Raw genomic sequence first — 17,917 nt, 5'->3', positions numbered from 1 at the left:
GACCATAATTACCATAAAATTTGACCGAAATCAGTTTGGATTGTAATTTTATTATTTTAAATAACATTAAATATATATCTGAATTCTTTTATTACTTATAACGTTAATATATTTTCTCTTTGTCTATTTTAGTAGTATAGTAATTCCCAAGATGATAAATTTTTTTTTTTAACAATTTTTAAAAGGTCTCAAATTAATAATATTTTTTAATAAAATTTTCTTATTCTAATAATAATTATAATTTTTTCTCTATTTTTACTATTTATATATTGATTTCTTTTAATAAATTTTAGTTCATTTAACGTTGATCCATCGATCTGGTTGGACCTTTATATTTAAATATTAGGGTCCTATATAATATAATCAGAAATATTTTTAATATGTCACAATAGAAATGTGATTATTAAAATATTAAAACAAAAGAAATTATTTTTTTAAAGTGTTTTGTGGTTTTTATTTTAATTATTTTTGTTTTGAGATTTTGTGTAATTAAAAAGTGAGTAAAATTAATTTTGATTTTCGTCATCCATCTGAATTTATTAAAGTTTTTTTGAGAACATTTTTTCATCCGTTTGTAATTGTGAATAATTTTTGGTAATTTTAAAAAAAATTTATTTTATTAAAAATTTATTTTAAATAATAGCGTGGGAAATTTTGTTTTTGAAGAAAAAATTCCATTTTTTGAAAATAAGTTTAATTATTTAAAAAAAATGTAATTTTATTTTTGGGAAATAATTAATTTAATTTGTTAAAATTTAATTATCATCTTTAATTTAAATATAATTCAATTTTTATTTTCTCATGTGTAATAATTTAAATGAAATTGAAAATATTTAGCATTAACAAAGTTATAAAACATAGATTATGCTTTAATTATCTCCGTCTGGGGATTTAAAAAGGTAAAAAGTAAAGAGATTAAAATAAGCTTGGTTAAAAAGAAAATTGAGATTTGAGCATTTGCTTGTCTCGATTTTTTAGAACTTTTATCTGTTTAAAAAATGCAAGACCGAAAATTTGGGACTGCCATCTGTTTCAACTGTTTTGCTATTGTTGACAATCATGTAATACAAGTGAAATTTACAATATTTATACAGACCGCGACAAATTTTTCGTTGATGGAACCCTAAACTCGCACTTTCAAACATATCTAAGAACACTCTCAGTTAAATTATCTTTTTCTTTAAAGCCTTTTCCAAATTGAGCCGATTTTGAAGATCATCGCCCATTTTTCAGTTTTTAGCAATAAATTTTCTTTCAAACGAAACAAAAAAAATCCAAATCGGTTCATCTGCTTAGGCGCTACGATGCCACTGACAGGCAGACAGGCAGACAAACACTCACACATAGCGGTAAAACATATAATACCCCTTTTTTTAGTTCGGGGTTTTAAAACCGAAAAATTTGATTTCCATTTTGACAACCGAAACATGATAAAAAGCTCTTTTTTTCTTTACAATTGAACTTACTTCCAATTAAATCTTCCAATTAGAAGACAAAAAGAGTCATAGAATTTTCGTCTCGTTTGAGGTTCACGATCTCTCTCGATAATTAACATAATAAGAAAGCTGTAGGTCTGATTTTTTCGAGCTTTACCAACAACGTTCCATTTCTGAGCGTCTCTTCATGCAGATGCAAATTTTTGGCTGCAACCAGTAGGTTTCCTCGGTTATTTGCATATATTTATTGTTTATTTAACAAATTGAAGATAAAAATTGGTTGCACTCATGCGAGAAGCCCTTAATCAGTTCAATTTAATCAAGGAAATCTTTAATCGTTATATAATCTTTATTTATTAGACATAAACACGTGTTATAAAACAAACAAAGGAATTTTTTGTGTATGTAATCTTTACATTGTGTATGCCGGATTTAAGTTAAAAAAATTTTAGTCACGATTTTTCAATATCAAATTAAAATTTGTCCAATAAATTTAAAAATCATGTTGGGTGTTTAAAACTATGTTAAAAATAGAAATTTCATCATTATACCATGTATATAATAAATTTATCAAGGTATACTAAGTTTAGTCTCAAGTTTCTTGGTATATGTGTTCATAAAATCATCTAATAAGGAGATATCAAATAATAAGGAAAAATGAAATTTAATAGAGAGTGTTATTTGATACGTTTCAAGTACGAGTTTAGGGTTCCGTACTAAAAAATTTGCTCGGGGGCTTTTTAAATTTTGTAAATTTTACTTGTTAATAAAATGAGAGCAAAATAGAGACCATTTTTGAACTGCATAGCAAATATAATGTATGCTTAAGTGCATAATTATTTGCATATTATATATAAAACAGTATACAGTGTGTTAATGAAACCTTTTTTTTTAGTTAGATATAGGTAGGCTAATTTCTATATATTTTTTTGTTAAAAATAGAAAGTACCAAAATGTACTTAAGCCATTAATAAGCAACTAAATATCAATTAGAAAGGACGGACGATGTTAATCTTCCTGGATATGAAACTTATATTTCTTAACACGAAATGAAATTTCAAAATTTTAGAATGGCAATATTACATGCCTTTTTCAAAATTTTATTAGGTTAACAATAATTTCGAAGATTTTAAAAGTGCCAATATTTGGAAAAAAAAACAAAAAAAGCAAAACAAACAAAACTTTAGTGTCCATCTTCTCCAAAACGAATCGACCAAATATTATGAACTTTCCGGATCATATTGCCGTTAATATCATGACAATGAAGTCGATATCATTTTTTGTCGCGAGATATCGATCAGGAAATTCAAAAAAGAAGTATATGTGTTTGTGTTCAATTTTGAAAATCGAAAACCTATTACAATAACTTCCCTATACTGGGAAGTTAATAAAAAAGAGGGTGGCACTAGTTTGAAACTAAAATTATTATTTATAATTTTAACATAATTTATCTAAGAAACCTAATTTCATTGACACGCTGTATATTTTAAAATAATTTGTATCTTATGTTATTTAATTACAACGAAACCTGTTTTGTCTAAAAATTTTAAGAAAAGCTAATTCAAAAATTTGAATGACTTAATTTTTTTGAATAATAATTATCCGTTTGTAAGGATTATTCATTCAAAATCACGTGAATGTTTCATTGATTCAGTTCAGTTATAATACGGATATTTGTGATCTTATTAAACCTTACATTGTATATAATTAAAAAACTATTAGATAATTATTATTTTTATATAGATGTATTAAATTTAAAAAAAAAATATGCGAATGTAATTAGCTTCAAGCTAGAAAAGAAAAAAAAATATGCAAAAAATCGTGTATTAAAACTCCTACCTATGAAAACATGTGATTATTCTGTTATATAACATAATATAATAAGATCATTTATCAATATTAGGGTATATCATATTTTATGAATAGGGTCCTGTACCAAAATAGGGAATCGAACTAAATTCTTTTTATCATTTAAGATGAAGAATTCTCACTTCACGAATAGAAAAGTTGGTTTTTAATCAATTTTAATTTCACTTTCAAAGTTTGTCATGGTATAAAGTATAGTTTTACATTTTAATGGGTTAAATGCCCAATTCGATATCATGATTACCCCCTATTATAATGTGTTTTGAACCTTTTGACTACAATTCAACAGTTATGGATAAAAATATGTATTTATATTATACCATGTACCATGGATCACACTATGATGTACCTTGAATCTTCTCCATCGGTTGTACTTGCGGGTAATCCCACGGACAAGTGATTTTTACAGTTTATTCTACATCATGAGACTTACATGATTACTCCCCTTCCTTGATTATTCAGAAAAATAAATTAACTGTCACATTAAGTAGTAGCACGAGTGCCCAGGCAAGTGTAGACTAGTGGTTGAAATTATTTGTACCTTATTTTAAACCTTGATCATGAATTTGGTTATAACTTTATTTTTCGATATTTGCGCGCTTTGTTTTTCGAAATATCAAAAGCTAAATAATTTTAAAAAAAAATCAATTTTCGATATTTTGAAAATTACTCCAGATATTGAAAAATTTTATCCTTCCTTTTCGTCTTATATTGTCAAGTTATAACATAATTCATCATCAAAATCGAATGTATATAGTTTTTAAACGTGTGTCCATAAACAAATATATGTTGTTTTACTACGCACCCTTAGAAATGTTGGTGATATCTGCGACAATTTTCATCAAGGTAACATTGGTTTATGGGTTCCTGAAGGTCTCAGATATCCGGTCAAATCAATCAGCATATCTCGTTCCTCATATCTTTGCATACTTAAATCCTTTCAAACTCTATAATCTAATAAATAATATCAAGTTAATCATCGCACTTCATTAATTAAAAACAAAAACATTTGATTTTTTCTTTTGTTTGTATGGTTATTCTTTATGGTCATATCAGATGATGATTGATCAATCTATTTTTGGAATTACAGACAAAAAAAATCATACATATAAAGAATATATTATACTCTTGGGAAATAATAAATTGATAAATCAAAATAATAATAAAAAATAATCTCATATTTTTATTTGATTGTCATTGAATAAAATTATAATTAATATATTAATTTTTTATAATATTATTCTAATTTATCTATTATATAATTGAATGATTTGTTTTTTTTACTTCACAAGGTAACGTTATTTTTATTGTTTCTTACACAGTAATGCGCTGGTTATTATTATACCATGTATATAAGAAATATATCAAGGTATACTAAATTTAGTCTCAAGTTTGTAACACTTAAAATTATTGATGCTACGAACAAAATATTGGTACGGGTATTCATATAATCACCTAATTAGTCAATTTTCATCTGTCCGTCAGTCTGTATGTCTGTGGACTGCTTAGGGCGTAAAAAGTTAGGTCGAGTTGAGTTTTGGGCCTGTAAACCGTTTAATAAGTAGATAAGTTTACAACTTTTGTTTGAAATATTTTTCGTAAGCATCACTGCAAATGTGGTATGTATTGTATGAAAATATTAGTTATGTGTGTGTGGCTACCTAAGAATGGATATCTTTCTATACATCATCTCTGTCTATACAAGTTAAATGAACAATTAACTCAGTCAATTTTTTGTTTTCATTTGTTTTATTTTAAAAGTTAACTCGTCAGCACTCTCTTCAATCGTTCGATAATCTTTAGTTGCGTGATGAGAGATTTGCTCACGTTTTCCTCACATGCGTCAAATATTTCGCACATTAAATATTCTTTAGCTTTTTAGATCAATTTATTTTTAATTTTGAGGTTCATCGCCTATTTTTCAGTTGTTCCGGGTACGGTACAACTAATATATATAGCTAAGAAAACTCCTTATTAAATTATCTATCGCTACGATGCCACAGACAGACAGACACACATAGCGGTTAAATTTATAACACAACTTTTTTCTTCGGGGGTTAAAAAAGTAAACATTATTATCTACAATTTTGCTTATTATAAAAATTTCAATTTGGCTGATATTAACCGAAAAATTCAGATTAATGGTAAATCGAATTCAAAGCTGTTTAAAAAATAATCATCTTGATAGCGTTTGACTATACACACATGTAAATATTTATTTATATTCTGTAAACAATTTTAGGTAATAAAATTCTTTCTTACAATGTTTTTACTCACATTTCTTCATATTTGTAACCTTGATTTTTATATGCATCATTTTTTACGATAATTCTTGAAAAATTATTTAAATAATTTTAAGATAACTAAGCAGTAATTTTTGGGAGTAAGGCCATGAAATTTATCATACACGGATCCAGTTTTAATAACAGGTCACTCTCATGTGTAATGCTTTTAAAATGTTCTTTGTTTCTGCGAATTACTTCAAAGAAGTTTAATTTGTTTTTCTAAGGGCACCATCATGGTCATTAGTTCCTCTTGAAGAATATAGCTAACTTGAGTTTTGCTTCGTTCTATGATTATCCTACTTCTTTCAGTTCTTTTTCCACATATACTCCTTTGTGTTTTCTTGAGTTGTCGACTCTTCATCACTCCTTGAGGATTTTAGTCTAGCGTGCTCCAATCAATGATGCTCTAATTTGCAAACTAACGTAAGGATACTTGGTTATCCCAAAATACAAATTGCCGTTACTTTTGATGTAACTTTTGCCCCTGTACAATTCGACATTACTTGAGGGTTGCCACGTACCTCGGTCAGGTCTCTCGTCCGGCACATTATGTAGGTGTGTTGGAGGGAGGGTTTACAGAAAGAAGCCTGAAAAGTCCTGTAAACACTAAAATCATGAACAAAAGAAATGCTCACTCCTCTAATTGCTGAGGTCAAATCCATCGTGGTGGCGATTCAGCAATCACAATGTTAATTTTAGTTTTTCGACTCGGATAACGCGATGGCCCGGTAAAATTTTCAAAAGCTCGGCCACCCGGCAAAACCTTCTAAGCCAGTCACTGTCGGATAAGTTCCGAGCAGGTGGCAATAATAAATAAAAATATTTGAATTTTTAATAGTAAATAACAGAACTATTTTACCTTGGAATATTGTAAACAAAGTAATTGAATATACCTACATAATTAATGCAATCGATTATATAACTTAAGTATAATATCATTTATAGGTATATTAAGTTTCGTAATATAATATTACTTAAATTACTTTATAATGTTAATTCAAGTCAAAATCTTTTTTTACCGTGAACTATGTGTAATAATAATACATTCATTAACAGTTATACCTATTCACAAAAGAATATGACGATAGCAGATGTATTCTATGGCTCGTAAAAATTATTCGATACCAGTGTTTCTTTGAGTAAAAAGTAAAAAGCATTTATTTTGAGACTCTTTTTCTTTATTATTATGTATATTTCCTTGAAAGCAAAGTGATGAAAGTTATGTCGTATGCATTATGAAGTACCGTAACGAAATATGATATATCTTTTATCGATAAAAATGCTTCAAGCGAAAAATATTTAATATCTTACGCAGACATTAAACTTGATGTAGGTTTACAAGCTCAATGAAAAGTTCACTCTACTCCATAACTCGTAATCGATAGGTGAACACTTAAAATTAGTAAATTGTTATTGATTAAAAAATCAAATTGAATGAACGCACAAAAAGCTAGTTTTTTTGCTATCAATTACTGTCTTAACTATTCGGTTCACAAAAAAACCGTACGTCTTCCTCTGCCCCCTCAAGTTTTCTTTTATCAGATTTGATCGAAATAAGAGAAAATTTTGAAGTTTTCATGCGGCTAAAACCGAAGTTCAGTCAACGTCTTCCAAAACAGCCATAACTTCAGCACTATATATTAATTGTATTCTATAATGAAAAAACAATAAGTAGAAGAGCTGTAAATAGCAAAAACTCAAAAAAAGGATCTGATTTTCAAAATTAACAAGGCAATTTTTATAAATACTAAAAAGGTGTTCTGCCACAAGAAGGGTCACAAAAAAAAAAAATTTGATCATAATCTGCAAATCTCTGAGGGTTTTATATATTAAAACAATTTATATCGAATTGAAAACTATTCATTATTCTTGCAGTACAGGTGTTTCCAGACAGCCTGGAATAATTTAAGCACACAAATTTATCAATATCAAATGGTTTATTTGGTTCTCGTTTTAAAGCTACGACACTCAAAAAGTTCATAAAGCAATAAAATTTTTCACACAGTAGTTTACAAAATGTATATAATCATGATTTGTGAGCCATCAGATTATATAGACCCTTGTAAAAACAATATAGTGACCATGCATTGCATTTATGTCCTGTTGTTTTATATAAATTTTTGTCATATAAAATAATCAACATAGGTGTACGCATCAGTGATTTGAGTTCAAGGTGCTGACAATGCATGAAATATTATATTTTTTGAACATAAAAATAAAAAATTTATTTATCATAATATTATTGTTCTCTTGTTAAATCTCATCAGTCATAAAAGTCTTCAATCATTATTATACTTGTATGAAATATTTTATTATATAAGTAATAATTATTATTTTACAAAAATATTTATATATAAATTAATTAGATTTTATTAATTTGACATTCAATAATAATTAAATATCTATTAAATATAATTTATAAAGATAAACTTAAGGAGACTGCGCGCACGTGAATTTGAATGTTCTTTTTTTTATATTTTATCTCAATAATCTTTATCATAAATCATTTCAAGCAAATTTCTTACAATTAAGGATCTTCGCGCGCCTATTTTATGGGAAGTTTGAAAATTTTATGGAGGTTGCCCGATTATTTAAATAAATAAATGACTTCAAAAGTAAGCATATTTAACATTGGGCTTTTGAGAAATAACGTTTTTTCTGAGAATTATTGTTTTAGCCGTGTTTCGAGTCTAATTTCGTGACTTTCGAAGGTTTTGTTTTTCTATTTTTCGACCATTTCGACAGTTGCAATGTTCTTAGCATTTCCAATTATTATGTTAAAGAAAAAAAAAATCGTTGAAAATCGGTTTCCATTAATCGAACACTTGTGTCACAATTAAAACTTCAATTATCATTATTACCAAACCATTTATCATCCTAGAAATTTTATGGTTTTACACTTGCTTCACTAATAAATGTTGTGATACTAAAATTACAATTTTACGTTAATAAATCACGCAACTCAATATCTTTGTGTAATAGTTTAAATTCTTCTACGAAAATAATTTCAAAAGTTATGCAACTTATGAAACATACTTGTAGTTCATTAGCATATATGTTACAAACATCGTATCGGAATGTACGTTTATTCTATATGAAATATAAATTCATTTTCATTTATTTTCCAATTAGTTCTTCATATCTCACATTTTATTAAATGAAGGAATTCAAATTAAATCTTTCATTGAAATTTATAAAACTAATTATTTATAAATCAAAATTTCACATACAGTCATAATTATTTATAACGACGAATCGAAATATTATAACGATTTGGCAAAGACTAAGCTGCAATTAATTTTTTAAACTTAAATGTTTCTTAGAGGTTCTTAATTGTATATTAACTATAATTAAAAGGGTCAGCCAACCATATTGTGAAACAACTCCCGTCAGACAGCCAAAAAAAAAAAAAAAAATACAAATACAAAGCATTAAAATAAAAAATGAATTTTTTTTTTACTGATTGACGGAACTTTATAATATGGTTAGCAGACCATTTTATTACTAAATATACAATTAAGTACCCATAAAAAATTTCAAGTCTAAAAAAAGGAATTGCATCTTATTTATTTATTGTACATACATTAGGGCGGACTGACCAGCTCTTTTCTCACATTAACCGTAATCCGTATAACAGTTTTTCAGCTTTAGTAATACCACGGCAAACATAACCGATTTGATAGCATATATCTGACGCCTATTCTACCTCAAATGATCAGCTTTAGTAAATTCAGAGAATTGTTTTTGGCCTGGCTCTCCTGTTATTCTTAAGGGATAAAATGTACATATGTCGACTATAATGACTGTATTATCTAACATCGCCATAATAACCGGTTTTGACTGTATATACAAAAAGAGACTGTTTTTCATTCAGTAATATCAAAGGACATATCTACACGTGACAAAAAAGTTGTCAAAATATTTCTTTGACCTTGTTTTCAAATAAAGCATCGCAATTTTTGTTTGTTTTTAAAAATCACAAAATTTTAATAAATTAATGTTTGTCTAAGGTCAAAATTATCATAAACACTTAATAATTATTCATTTTAATGACTCGATGTTGTGTTTTATTTTGATATTCTATGAACTTGCACATCAAGAAAATGCATATTTTTAAATATCCAAAATAGTAATGAAAACAGGAGTCGAACACGGATCCCTTGAATTCATGCCAAGCACCTTACCACTTTGGCGATACAAGCTCAATTTTATTGTTTATTGTTTTGTTCACTAGTTTGAATACAATTTAAAACGTTTTCCGCTTTTTAGAGTTAATCGCATTGTCATATACTTCTGAGCTATGGTCCAAATTTCAAGTCCCTAGGTCATCAGGAAGTTAATTTAAAATCAATTACAAAATTCTACCCACTCGTGAGTTAAAATCAATTACTTGGCTTACTTAACATCAAAAGATATGCAATATATTTAACAAGAATGTATAAACTAATGCCTATACTTTGTTACAAATACAAAAAAATATGATAAAATAGCAAATAAAAATATTTAAAATATCTTCATATAATTCAAGCCTTTCACTTTTTCTGTCCTGTGTTCATGACAACTAAAATGAATTTTCAATGTCAATAATTTTTATTTTATTATTATTTTTTTTAAATAAAATTCATTTTAATTTCCTAATTATTTAATAAAATAGTTTTAAAATTCATTGTTTATGTCTAATACAAAAGACATAACAATGCCATTAAAGTATTTATTATCTATTTTTACATGAGTGATTTATCCAACCTTACAGATTTTATAAAATAAAAACACTTTTATTGTTTTAAAAACCAAATTTATTGTTTTTGGTTTGCATTTGTTAACCTAAATTATTTATTAATCTTGAAAATCGCATGTAGTTCAAGATTGTTTGCATAGTTATTTAGATATTTCGAGAGTCTTAATTCGGAAAAAGTTTGGTTAGTGGCATTGTTTTCGCCAGATAAAAATTCGCCAAAAACTTGAAAAATTATTAAGAGTAAAAAAATCGTATACTAAGGATAACTGAAAAAGGAAATAGAATTATTACAATTTTATGAATAAACATTTATTTTGGAATTTTGTAAGCCATGCCAAGGTCTTTTCCTGTATTATTAAAATTTGTCATTCATTTTAAATTTGATTACTTCAAAAAAATAGTATAGATTTATCAGAGAAAGCTCTAACTGGAACTGATTATGCCGAAAATAATGAGTAGATTATTATTATAAACAAGTTTCATTGGGGAAAGGTATTGTACTATTTTTGAAAAAGCGTGCTTTGCTCGATTGTCCGTAAATTCTGTAAGAACAAACCCTTCTAATTAAGCATTGGAAAAGTTAATAAGAAAAATTTTTTGGAAAATTTGTTTTTCATTTTTTATTTTGTAAACATTGTAAGATTGTCTCAAGATGAAACGGAAAAATGAAATATTCTACGATTTGTATACCCTGTATATATGAAATGTATATCAAGGTATATTAAGTTTAGTCCCAAGTTTGTAACGCTTAAAAATATTGTGCTACAAACAAAATTATCGTACAGTAGTATCACCCATTTCCAGTTGTCTGTCTGTCCGTCTATGGATATTTTTAGCGTGGCCAGTACTTAAAAAGTGAGTTTAAGTATGTATTTTAAGTAGTTAAAATGAGCGAGATCGGTCAAGATCTTGGTTCGTAGGACCCATTTTGTCAACTGAAAGAGATAGGCCGAAAGTTTAAATGTACAAAATGTTTCTTTAAAAAAAATAACTTTAGGACATTAGGCTTTGGTGTTCATTTTCTTCAAAACTACAAAAGATAGGGAGTTGAAAATTGCAGATAACTTCAACTAGAGATCTTGTGAGACCTTCCCAAAAACCGAAAAAAAAAAATTCAAAAAAATACTTAATAAACCCAATAAAAGGTGGCTGAAACGCCGCCATAAATGTGTTGGTTTCTTAAACTCTTCTAATTTATAAAAATGTAATGCTAGAACAGACATTCAACACTTTATTTTATTTTATTAAAGGTATTTCAAGAATTAACTCAGTCAATTGTCAGTTTTTTACCTGTTACATACTCAATTCCGATGAAAATCATTTTCTAAATGGAGGCAAATACTTGTTGATAAGTTGTTACAAGTTGTTACAAGTACTAGTATTATTGCTTGTAGTACTACATGAAATTTACATCGACACGATTTCATATTCTTGTATCTGCTGAAGGTGACATAAACACAGGTTCTCTCTAGATATATCAGAACACACCCCCTAATGTGTAGCAATTTTCAAGGTTTTGAATTACTAATAAATTCCGATAAGCTATGTTTGTGTAGGTATGTTTTTTTTATGCCTACCAGCGTGGGTGTGGCATCTTAACATGTTTTTTCTATCGGTTATATAAGAGATAAATTATTCAGGAAAAAAATTTGTTCCGGAACTAAAGTCTAAAGTCTATCAGTTCTCATTAATTACTTAAGTATGATATTGAAGTAAATTTATGGCTAAGGACCTACGTAAGATTAGTGAATTTTCTTTAGCAAAATGTAGTACAATAATAGTTTATTATGCTGATTCCGATTATATTCAAAAATTTGGAACATTGGCAGGAAGCATAGTAGGTGGAAGGGACACTTAATCGAACGTAGCGCTGTTATCTTATAAAATTTGATTAATTCATTTAGGGAACCTAACTTTTCCTAATTTTTCCGCTCTAAATACTACTCACGTAATAGACAAAGTCAACTTTGAAGATCCATGTGCCATCCTTCAATCCGCTTGACCTCACTCAGCCCGCCCCCTAAACATTAACTTTACTACTCCCATCTCCTTAGAAAATAACACGGCCTTCGACCATAGAGACCGCTGCGCTCCCTTAAAGAATAAAATGAAAACATGATGCAGTAAATTTTTGTTTTGAAACAAAAATGACCCAGTTCCATACAAACTTTCAGCCCTCATATAATCCTTTGGAGGGATGAATTTTCAAAAATGCCTTTTTAGATACAAAATTTCATGCTTCTAGACTAAGCGGTTTCAGCTGTGCGTTTCAGTTTCTTCTTATATATATGGAAACTGTAAAAATTTTATAACACAAATTAATTGAAGCAACAGGATTTTAAAATTTCCAGGTAAACGATTAAAATCGAAAAATATTTCATTTTTATTTTCGGTGTAATTGTTAACTTGATTATAGAGTTTTTATTATTAATTTATTTATAGTGATGGTCTCCAATAAACAAAAAAAACAATACAAAAAACCAGGATATTGAAATATTCATTATTCATTCGAAAATGAAATTTCCTGCATGAGAATACACAATTTTTTGAATGGTGTTTCGATGAAATAAAAAACTCAATTCGCAGAAAACTGTTATGAACACAAAAAAATCTATTAATATTTAAATTTAATAGTATTTTGTTTGTATTTCTATTCAAATGTTATTTTAGTTATGTAATGTGCATTGCATAAACTGATATGAAAATCAAATATTCTATATATTCGATTTCATTTTTAAACTTGATGAATAATTTAATCAAATTTAGAGTGAATTTATTATTTTTTTTACACACATGCTAGCGTAAAAATAATAGAAATATTTTGGTATATTAAAATTTAAGGTCGCAGTTTTCGACAATGTTTACCCGTCCCCAATTTGGGTGATTTTACAATATAGGAACAAATCTAGTGTACAATTTTGGATTAAGCCAAAAAAATTTTTCACGCCCGTCACTTTTTACGATGTCTGTTATGGTCTTATCAATTAATTTTATAAATATTGGAAAAAATCAATGTAATTGATATGAATGTTTTTTTTTTCTTTTTTTTTCAGAATTCATGAAAAATGATTTCCAAATTAAAAGCTAAATTAGCATTCTTATATCCACCGTATATTTTAGCTGTTTTATGTTCGGTGTATATTTTAGCCGAATTAGGACATTTTTTAATTGGTGCATCATCGAAGGCCACGGCTATTGATTTACATTATGGTGATATATCTTGTCAGTTAAATACAACTGCAATCGAAATTAAATATTTACCAGTTCGGTGTGATAAAGCCAATAATTCAGAAACGTAAGCTAATTTTTTAATTACAAATTTAAAAATTAACATTTCCCTAAAATACCAGACTCTTCATAATTGAATATTTGAGAAAATTTTGGAAAACGCAATGTCCACTTTTACGTTCCCCTAACAAGACAAATGCAAAGTGATTTTATAAAACTACCCGACACATCAAAACTTTAAGTTCGTCGTACCAAACTCCAAGAAAGACGTCGGATGTACCAGGATACCCTGATTTCTCTAGAGCAACAAGATTTGACACATTTGATCAAAAATTTAATATTCATCGTAAAAGAAAATGTTTTTCCATTTTCTAAAATTTTCGAATCGTTACTCATTCTATTTTTCATAACGAATTTGGAGTAAGCTTTCTCTGTATGTACGAAAAAATATATAACTTTTCCGCTACATTTAACAAAGTTATTCCCCAAAATCTATGAGAATAAATTCAACTCTCACGTAATTCGGATTTTCGCTAATGAATTAAACTGTTTTTAGATGTTTATCATTGGAATATAATGGAACAAAATATTGTGAATGGAATTATAATGGATTAGGAATAGATTATCAAATTTTAGCTGGACCCAGTTATATAACCGTTTATACAATTGCTGGTGTATTAATTGGTATGGCTGCGGATCGTTTTAATCGCGTGCGATTGTTATCCGTTTGCACGCTAGTATTTACAACCGCAACGTTTTTAATGGGTTTTGTTGGACATTATTGGCATTTCTTGATATTACGAATGTTTTTGGCTGCCGGGTAAGTTTTTATTTTTTGTTTGAATTCAATAATATTGTAAAATTTTTTGGGTAATTTTTAGGGAATCAGGATGCAATCCATTAGCCACAGGAATAATGACAGATATTTTTTCCGAAGAAAAACGTGCTTTAGTTATGTCAATATTTAATTGGGGTATTTATGGTGGTTATGGTATGGCTTTTCCGATCGGACGTTACGTTACCGAATTGAATATTTGGGATTTGGTAAGAAATTAATAAGTAGTCCCAAAATCTTAGAAGTTGGTAATATAAATGTTATTTTACAGGGTTGGAGAATGTGCTATATTGGCGCTGGATTTGTAGGATTCATTGTGACAAGTTTGGTGGCATTAACGTTATACGAACCTACTCGTACTGAAATTGTTAAAGAAGAAAATAAATCTACGAAGAAATCCACTGAAAATGTAACAATGTGGACGGTTTGGACTGATCCACGAATGATATTTTTATGTTTGGCAGCGTCAATACGCCACAGTGGTAAGTCCTAAAGAAATTTAAATAAAAAATGCTTTTTAAAGGATGAGCTTTTATTGTACTAAAAATCTAGACGGATTTAGAAAGACGTCCTTTTGCTAACCAAACATTGTCATCAAAACTGAATGAGGGTAATTGCTTTAAATTGCTGTTGCAAGATTTAGCCCAATACAAACCTTTGCAAATTATAATAAAAGCTTTTCTGGATGCCACGATTACAACCGTACTCAACCGGCAATCAATTTTTTTTCAGGTGGAATGTGCTTCGCGTACAACTGTGACCTTTACTATCGTGAATACTTCCCCGATTACGATCTAGGATGGTGGTTATTTATGGTAACTACAATAATTGGCGGAATTGGTGTGATATTTGGTGGTATTCTAAGTGATAAAATTGTGGGAAAATTAGGTATACGATCACGTGTTGTATGTTTAATTGTTAGTCAACTTATAGCCTTTCCACCAGCCATAGGAAGTGTAGCATTTGAACCATTTTGGGCGATGGTTAATTTAAGTATTTCTTATTTCTTTGGTAAGTGAAAAATAAAAAAAAATTTTTCAAAGACGAAAAGCAATTATCTCGGATTTTTTTTCTGTTATTCAGCTGAAATGTGGTTTGGAATTCTTTTTGCAATTTTAGTGGAAATTATTCCATTACAAGTACGATCGACGACAATTGGATTATTCTTATTTGTCATGAATAATATTGGTGGAAACTTGCCAATTTTTGTGGAGCCAGTATCAAAAGCTTGGGGATATCGTGAGGCTCTATACATATTTTATGCAGGAGCCTACTTAGTCAGTAAGTATTAGGATTAGCCAACCGTAAGTTTTTATTTTCTTACTGGCTATAAACTACCCGCTTCGCTGGGCAACTTCTAAAAAACTAATTTTCTGTTTTTATTCTACAGGTGCCATCTTATTCTTTTGTATGATGTTATTTATGAAACCACCGAAAAATGAACCAACACCTGAAATGAAAACATCTCAATCTCCAGTGTCATATGATAATACAACGTTTTCATTGCAAGATGAACATCCGAATGGAAAAATTTCTGTGAATGGAAATGGTTTGGATATGAGTAAATTATAGCCATAATAATCGATAATCGGTTTTTGAATTATATTAATTCAAAAAAATGTTAATTTTTTAAGTTCTTTTATTTAAGATATATATTTTTATAAGAAAAAGTTAAGTTGTAAAAATTGTTAAGTTGTAAATTATTAATTTTTTTTAAATAAATATCGTCTATTGACTAGAGTTATCGTCTGTTAATGGAAGTATTTAATTTACGGAGGACATAAGGTTTATTACAGTCTGTTGATTAGAAGTATTTAACTCACAGGGTAGGTACATAAGGTACTGTCCAGCAAAAACCCATAAAAAATTTTTTTTCGATTTAAGCTTAATGGTTTGGGATAAAAATTTGGCATTTTTGGCGTAATCATCTATGTACAGGAATGAAGATTTTCATGAAATTGTTATTGGACAATTCAAGTTTTGAAAAACCACAAAAAAATTGTTAATTTCGTTTTTAATAAACTATATACAATGAGTTGAAATACCAGAAATTTTATTTTTTAGGATTAAAAATTTATATCGACCAGAAATTTGTTAAAATATTTATAAAAGTATTCTAAAAAGTAAACAAAAATATTTTAGTAACATCTATTGAGAAAATCCATGAACTATTCATGAAAATCATAAGAAAAATCAACACTTTAGTGACATCTATTATGGAAATATAAAAACTGACAATGAAAAACTGTAATTTTCTTTAGGAATTATTTGATTATACTTTTCTCTAAAAGACAGCAGTTTTAGACAATTAGACTAGTCATTTAAGCTTAAATTAGGTAAGAATCTCGGAATTCGAGATACCCAGCTGTAAGTCTGTAAATAGTTGTATATTGACACCCTAAAAGTTGTCTCAAAACCCACATATGGTAGGGTGTAAGCAACTATAAAAATTCAAGGTCAAAGTTCACAAAAATCGTTTTTTTGCGCTTTTTTTGGAAATATCTCATTTCCTATGGGTTTTTTGCTATTTGTAATTATTATCAATATTGTAGAATACAAAATTCTCTACAAATTTTGTTTAAAAAAATTTTTTATACGGTGAACCGTTTTCGAGATAGAGGGCCGAGAGCGCGCGGTCACCGCATCACATCAGGTCAACCGGTGCCTCCGGTCGAAAACGCGCCATATATAGTTGATGAACTATCAATAAATCAATGATTATAAATATTTGTCAATTTTTATTAACTATTATATTATATTTAAGTTTTTTATTATATTATATTTAAGTATTATATTATATTTAAGTTTGAAATTTACCAGCAGCCAGAAGACGACGATGAAGAGGAAGATGTTTAATACTGAATAAAAAGTGGATAAGTTAGGAAAAAAATGATAAACTATTATATTATATTTTATCATTTTTTTCCTAACTTACCCACTTTTTATTCAGTATTAAACATCTTCTTCCTCTTCATCGTCGTCTTCTGGCTGCTGGTAAATTTCAAACTGGTCTTCATTATCGTCTTCAACGACATTTGTCTCAATTTCTTCCATGATTTCGGAATCAAAGGTTCCATCTTCGTTAATGTCGCTCTGATATGGTAGAGCATTGAGACAAGCTTGCCCATTACATTGGCCACAAGCTAACGAGCATTGCAAGCCCGCTTTCCTGCATCCGCATCGCGAACCACAACCACTTTTGCAGTTGCAGAAAATTGTATTTAGCAAATCTTCTGGAGCAGATGGTAAAATTGTCATGATAGGCTCCAGAAAATCATTTCGCATTGCCCAACCCCATACCTGGGGTTCCAAATCGTGTCCTAACCAAGTTTGAATTTGATAATATACACGTTTGAAATGTTGATGAGCAGCTGCACTTGTTGGTGGAATATTTGAAAGCTGCACAGGTTTATTGAGTTTTGTAGACTTGACGTAATGCGTATAACGAAGATGATCGAGACTTTTCACAGATTTCGGAGCATTATAGACTGCCAATAAGGTTTGAGTTCCACTCTCTAATAATCTCTGG

General features: G+C 28.5%; 1 protein-coding gene across 1 annotated transcript; it reads left to right on the top strand.

The window, feature by feature from the left end:
- The first annotated feature begins 470 nt into the window (after window positions 1-470).
- LOC123299862 (putative metabolite transport protein HI_1104) lies at window positions 471-16,001 on the top strand. The gene is made up of 8 exons (XM_044882258.1): window positions 471-496; window positions 13,379-13,620; window positions 14,110-14,373; window positions 14,435-14,597; window positions 14,660-14,870; window positions 15,121-15,399; window positions 15,472-15,669; window positions 15,779-16,001. Exons 2-8 carry the CDS (start codon window positions 13,391-13,393, stop codon window positions 15,958-15,960), a joined length of 1,527 nt encoding a protein of 508 aa, XP_044738193.1. The 5' UTR covers window positions 471-496; window positions 13,379-13,390; the 3' UTR covers window positions 15,961-16,001.
- The last annotated feature ends 1,916 nt before the right edge of the window (window positions 16,002-17,917 follow it).

This window comes from Chrysoperla carnea, chromosome 5 (assembly GCF_905475395.1).
Source record: "Chrysoperla carnea chromosome 5, inChrCarn1.1, whole genome shotgun sequence".
NCBI classification, from domain to species: Eukaryota; Metazoa; Arthropoda; class Insecta; order Neuroptera; family Chrysopidae; genus Chrysoperla; species Chrysoperla carnea.
The sequence above is the reverse complement of the archived record's forward strand: the minus strand, read 5'-3'. Positions and strand labels throughout refer to the sequence as shown.

Bases quoted from the DNA above. Each gene is read 5' to 3' on its own strand.
- LOC123299862 (XM_044882258.1), top strand. From the start codon at position 13,391: ATGATTTCCAAATTAAAAGCTAAATTAGCATTCTTATATCCACCGTAT. The intron at 14,374-14,434 runs GTAAGTTTTTAT...GGTAATTTTTAG, and splicing joins CGAATGTTTTTGGCTGCCGG to GGAATCAGGATGCAATCCAT. The intron at 14,871-15,120 runs GTAAGTCCTAAA...ATTTTTTTTCAG, and splicing joins AGCGTCAATACGCCACAGTG to GTGGAATGTGCTTCGCGTAC.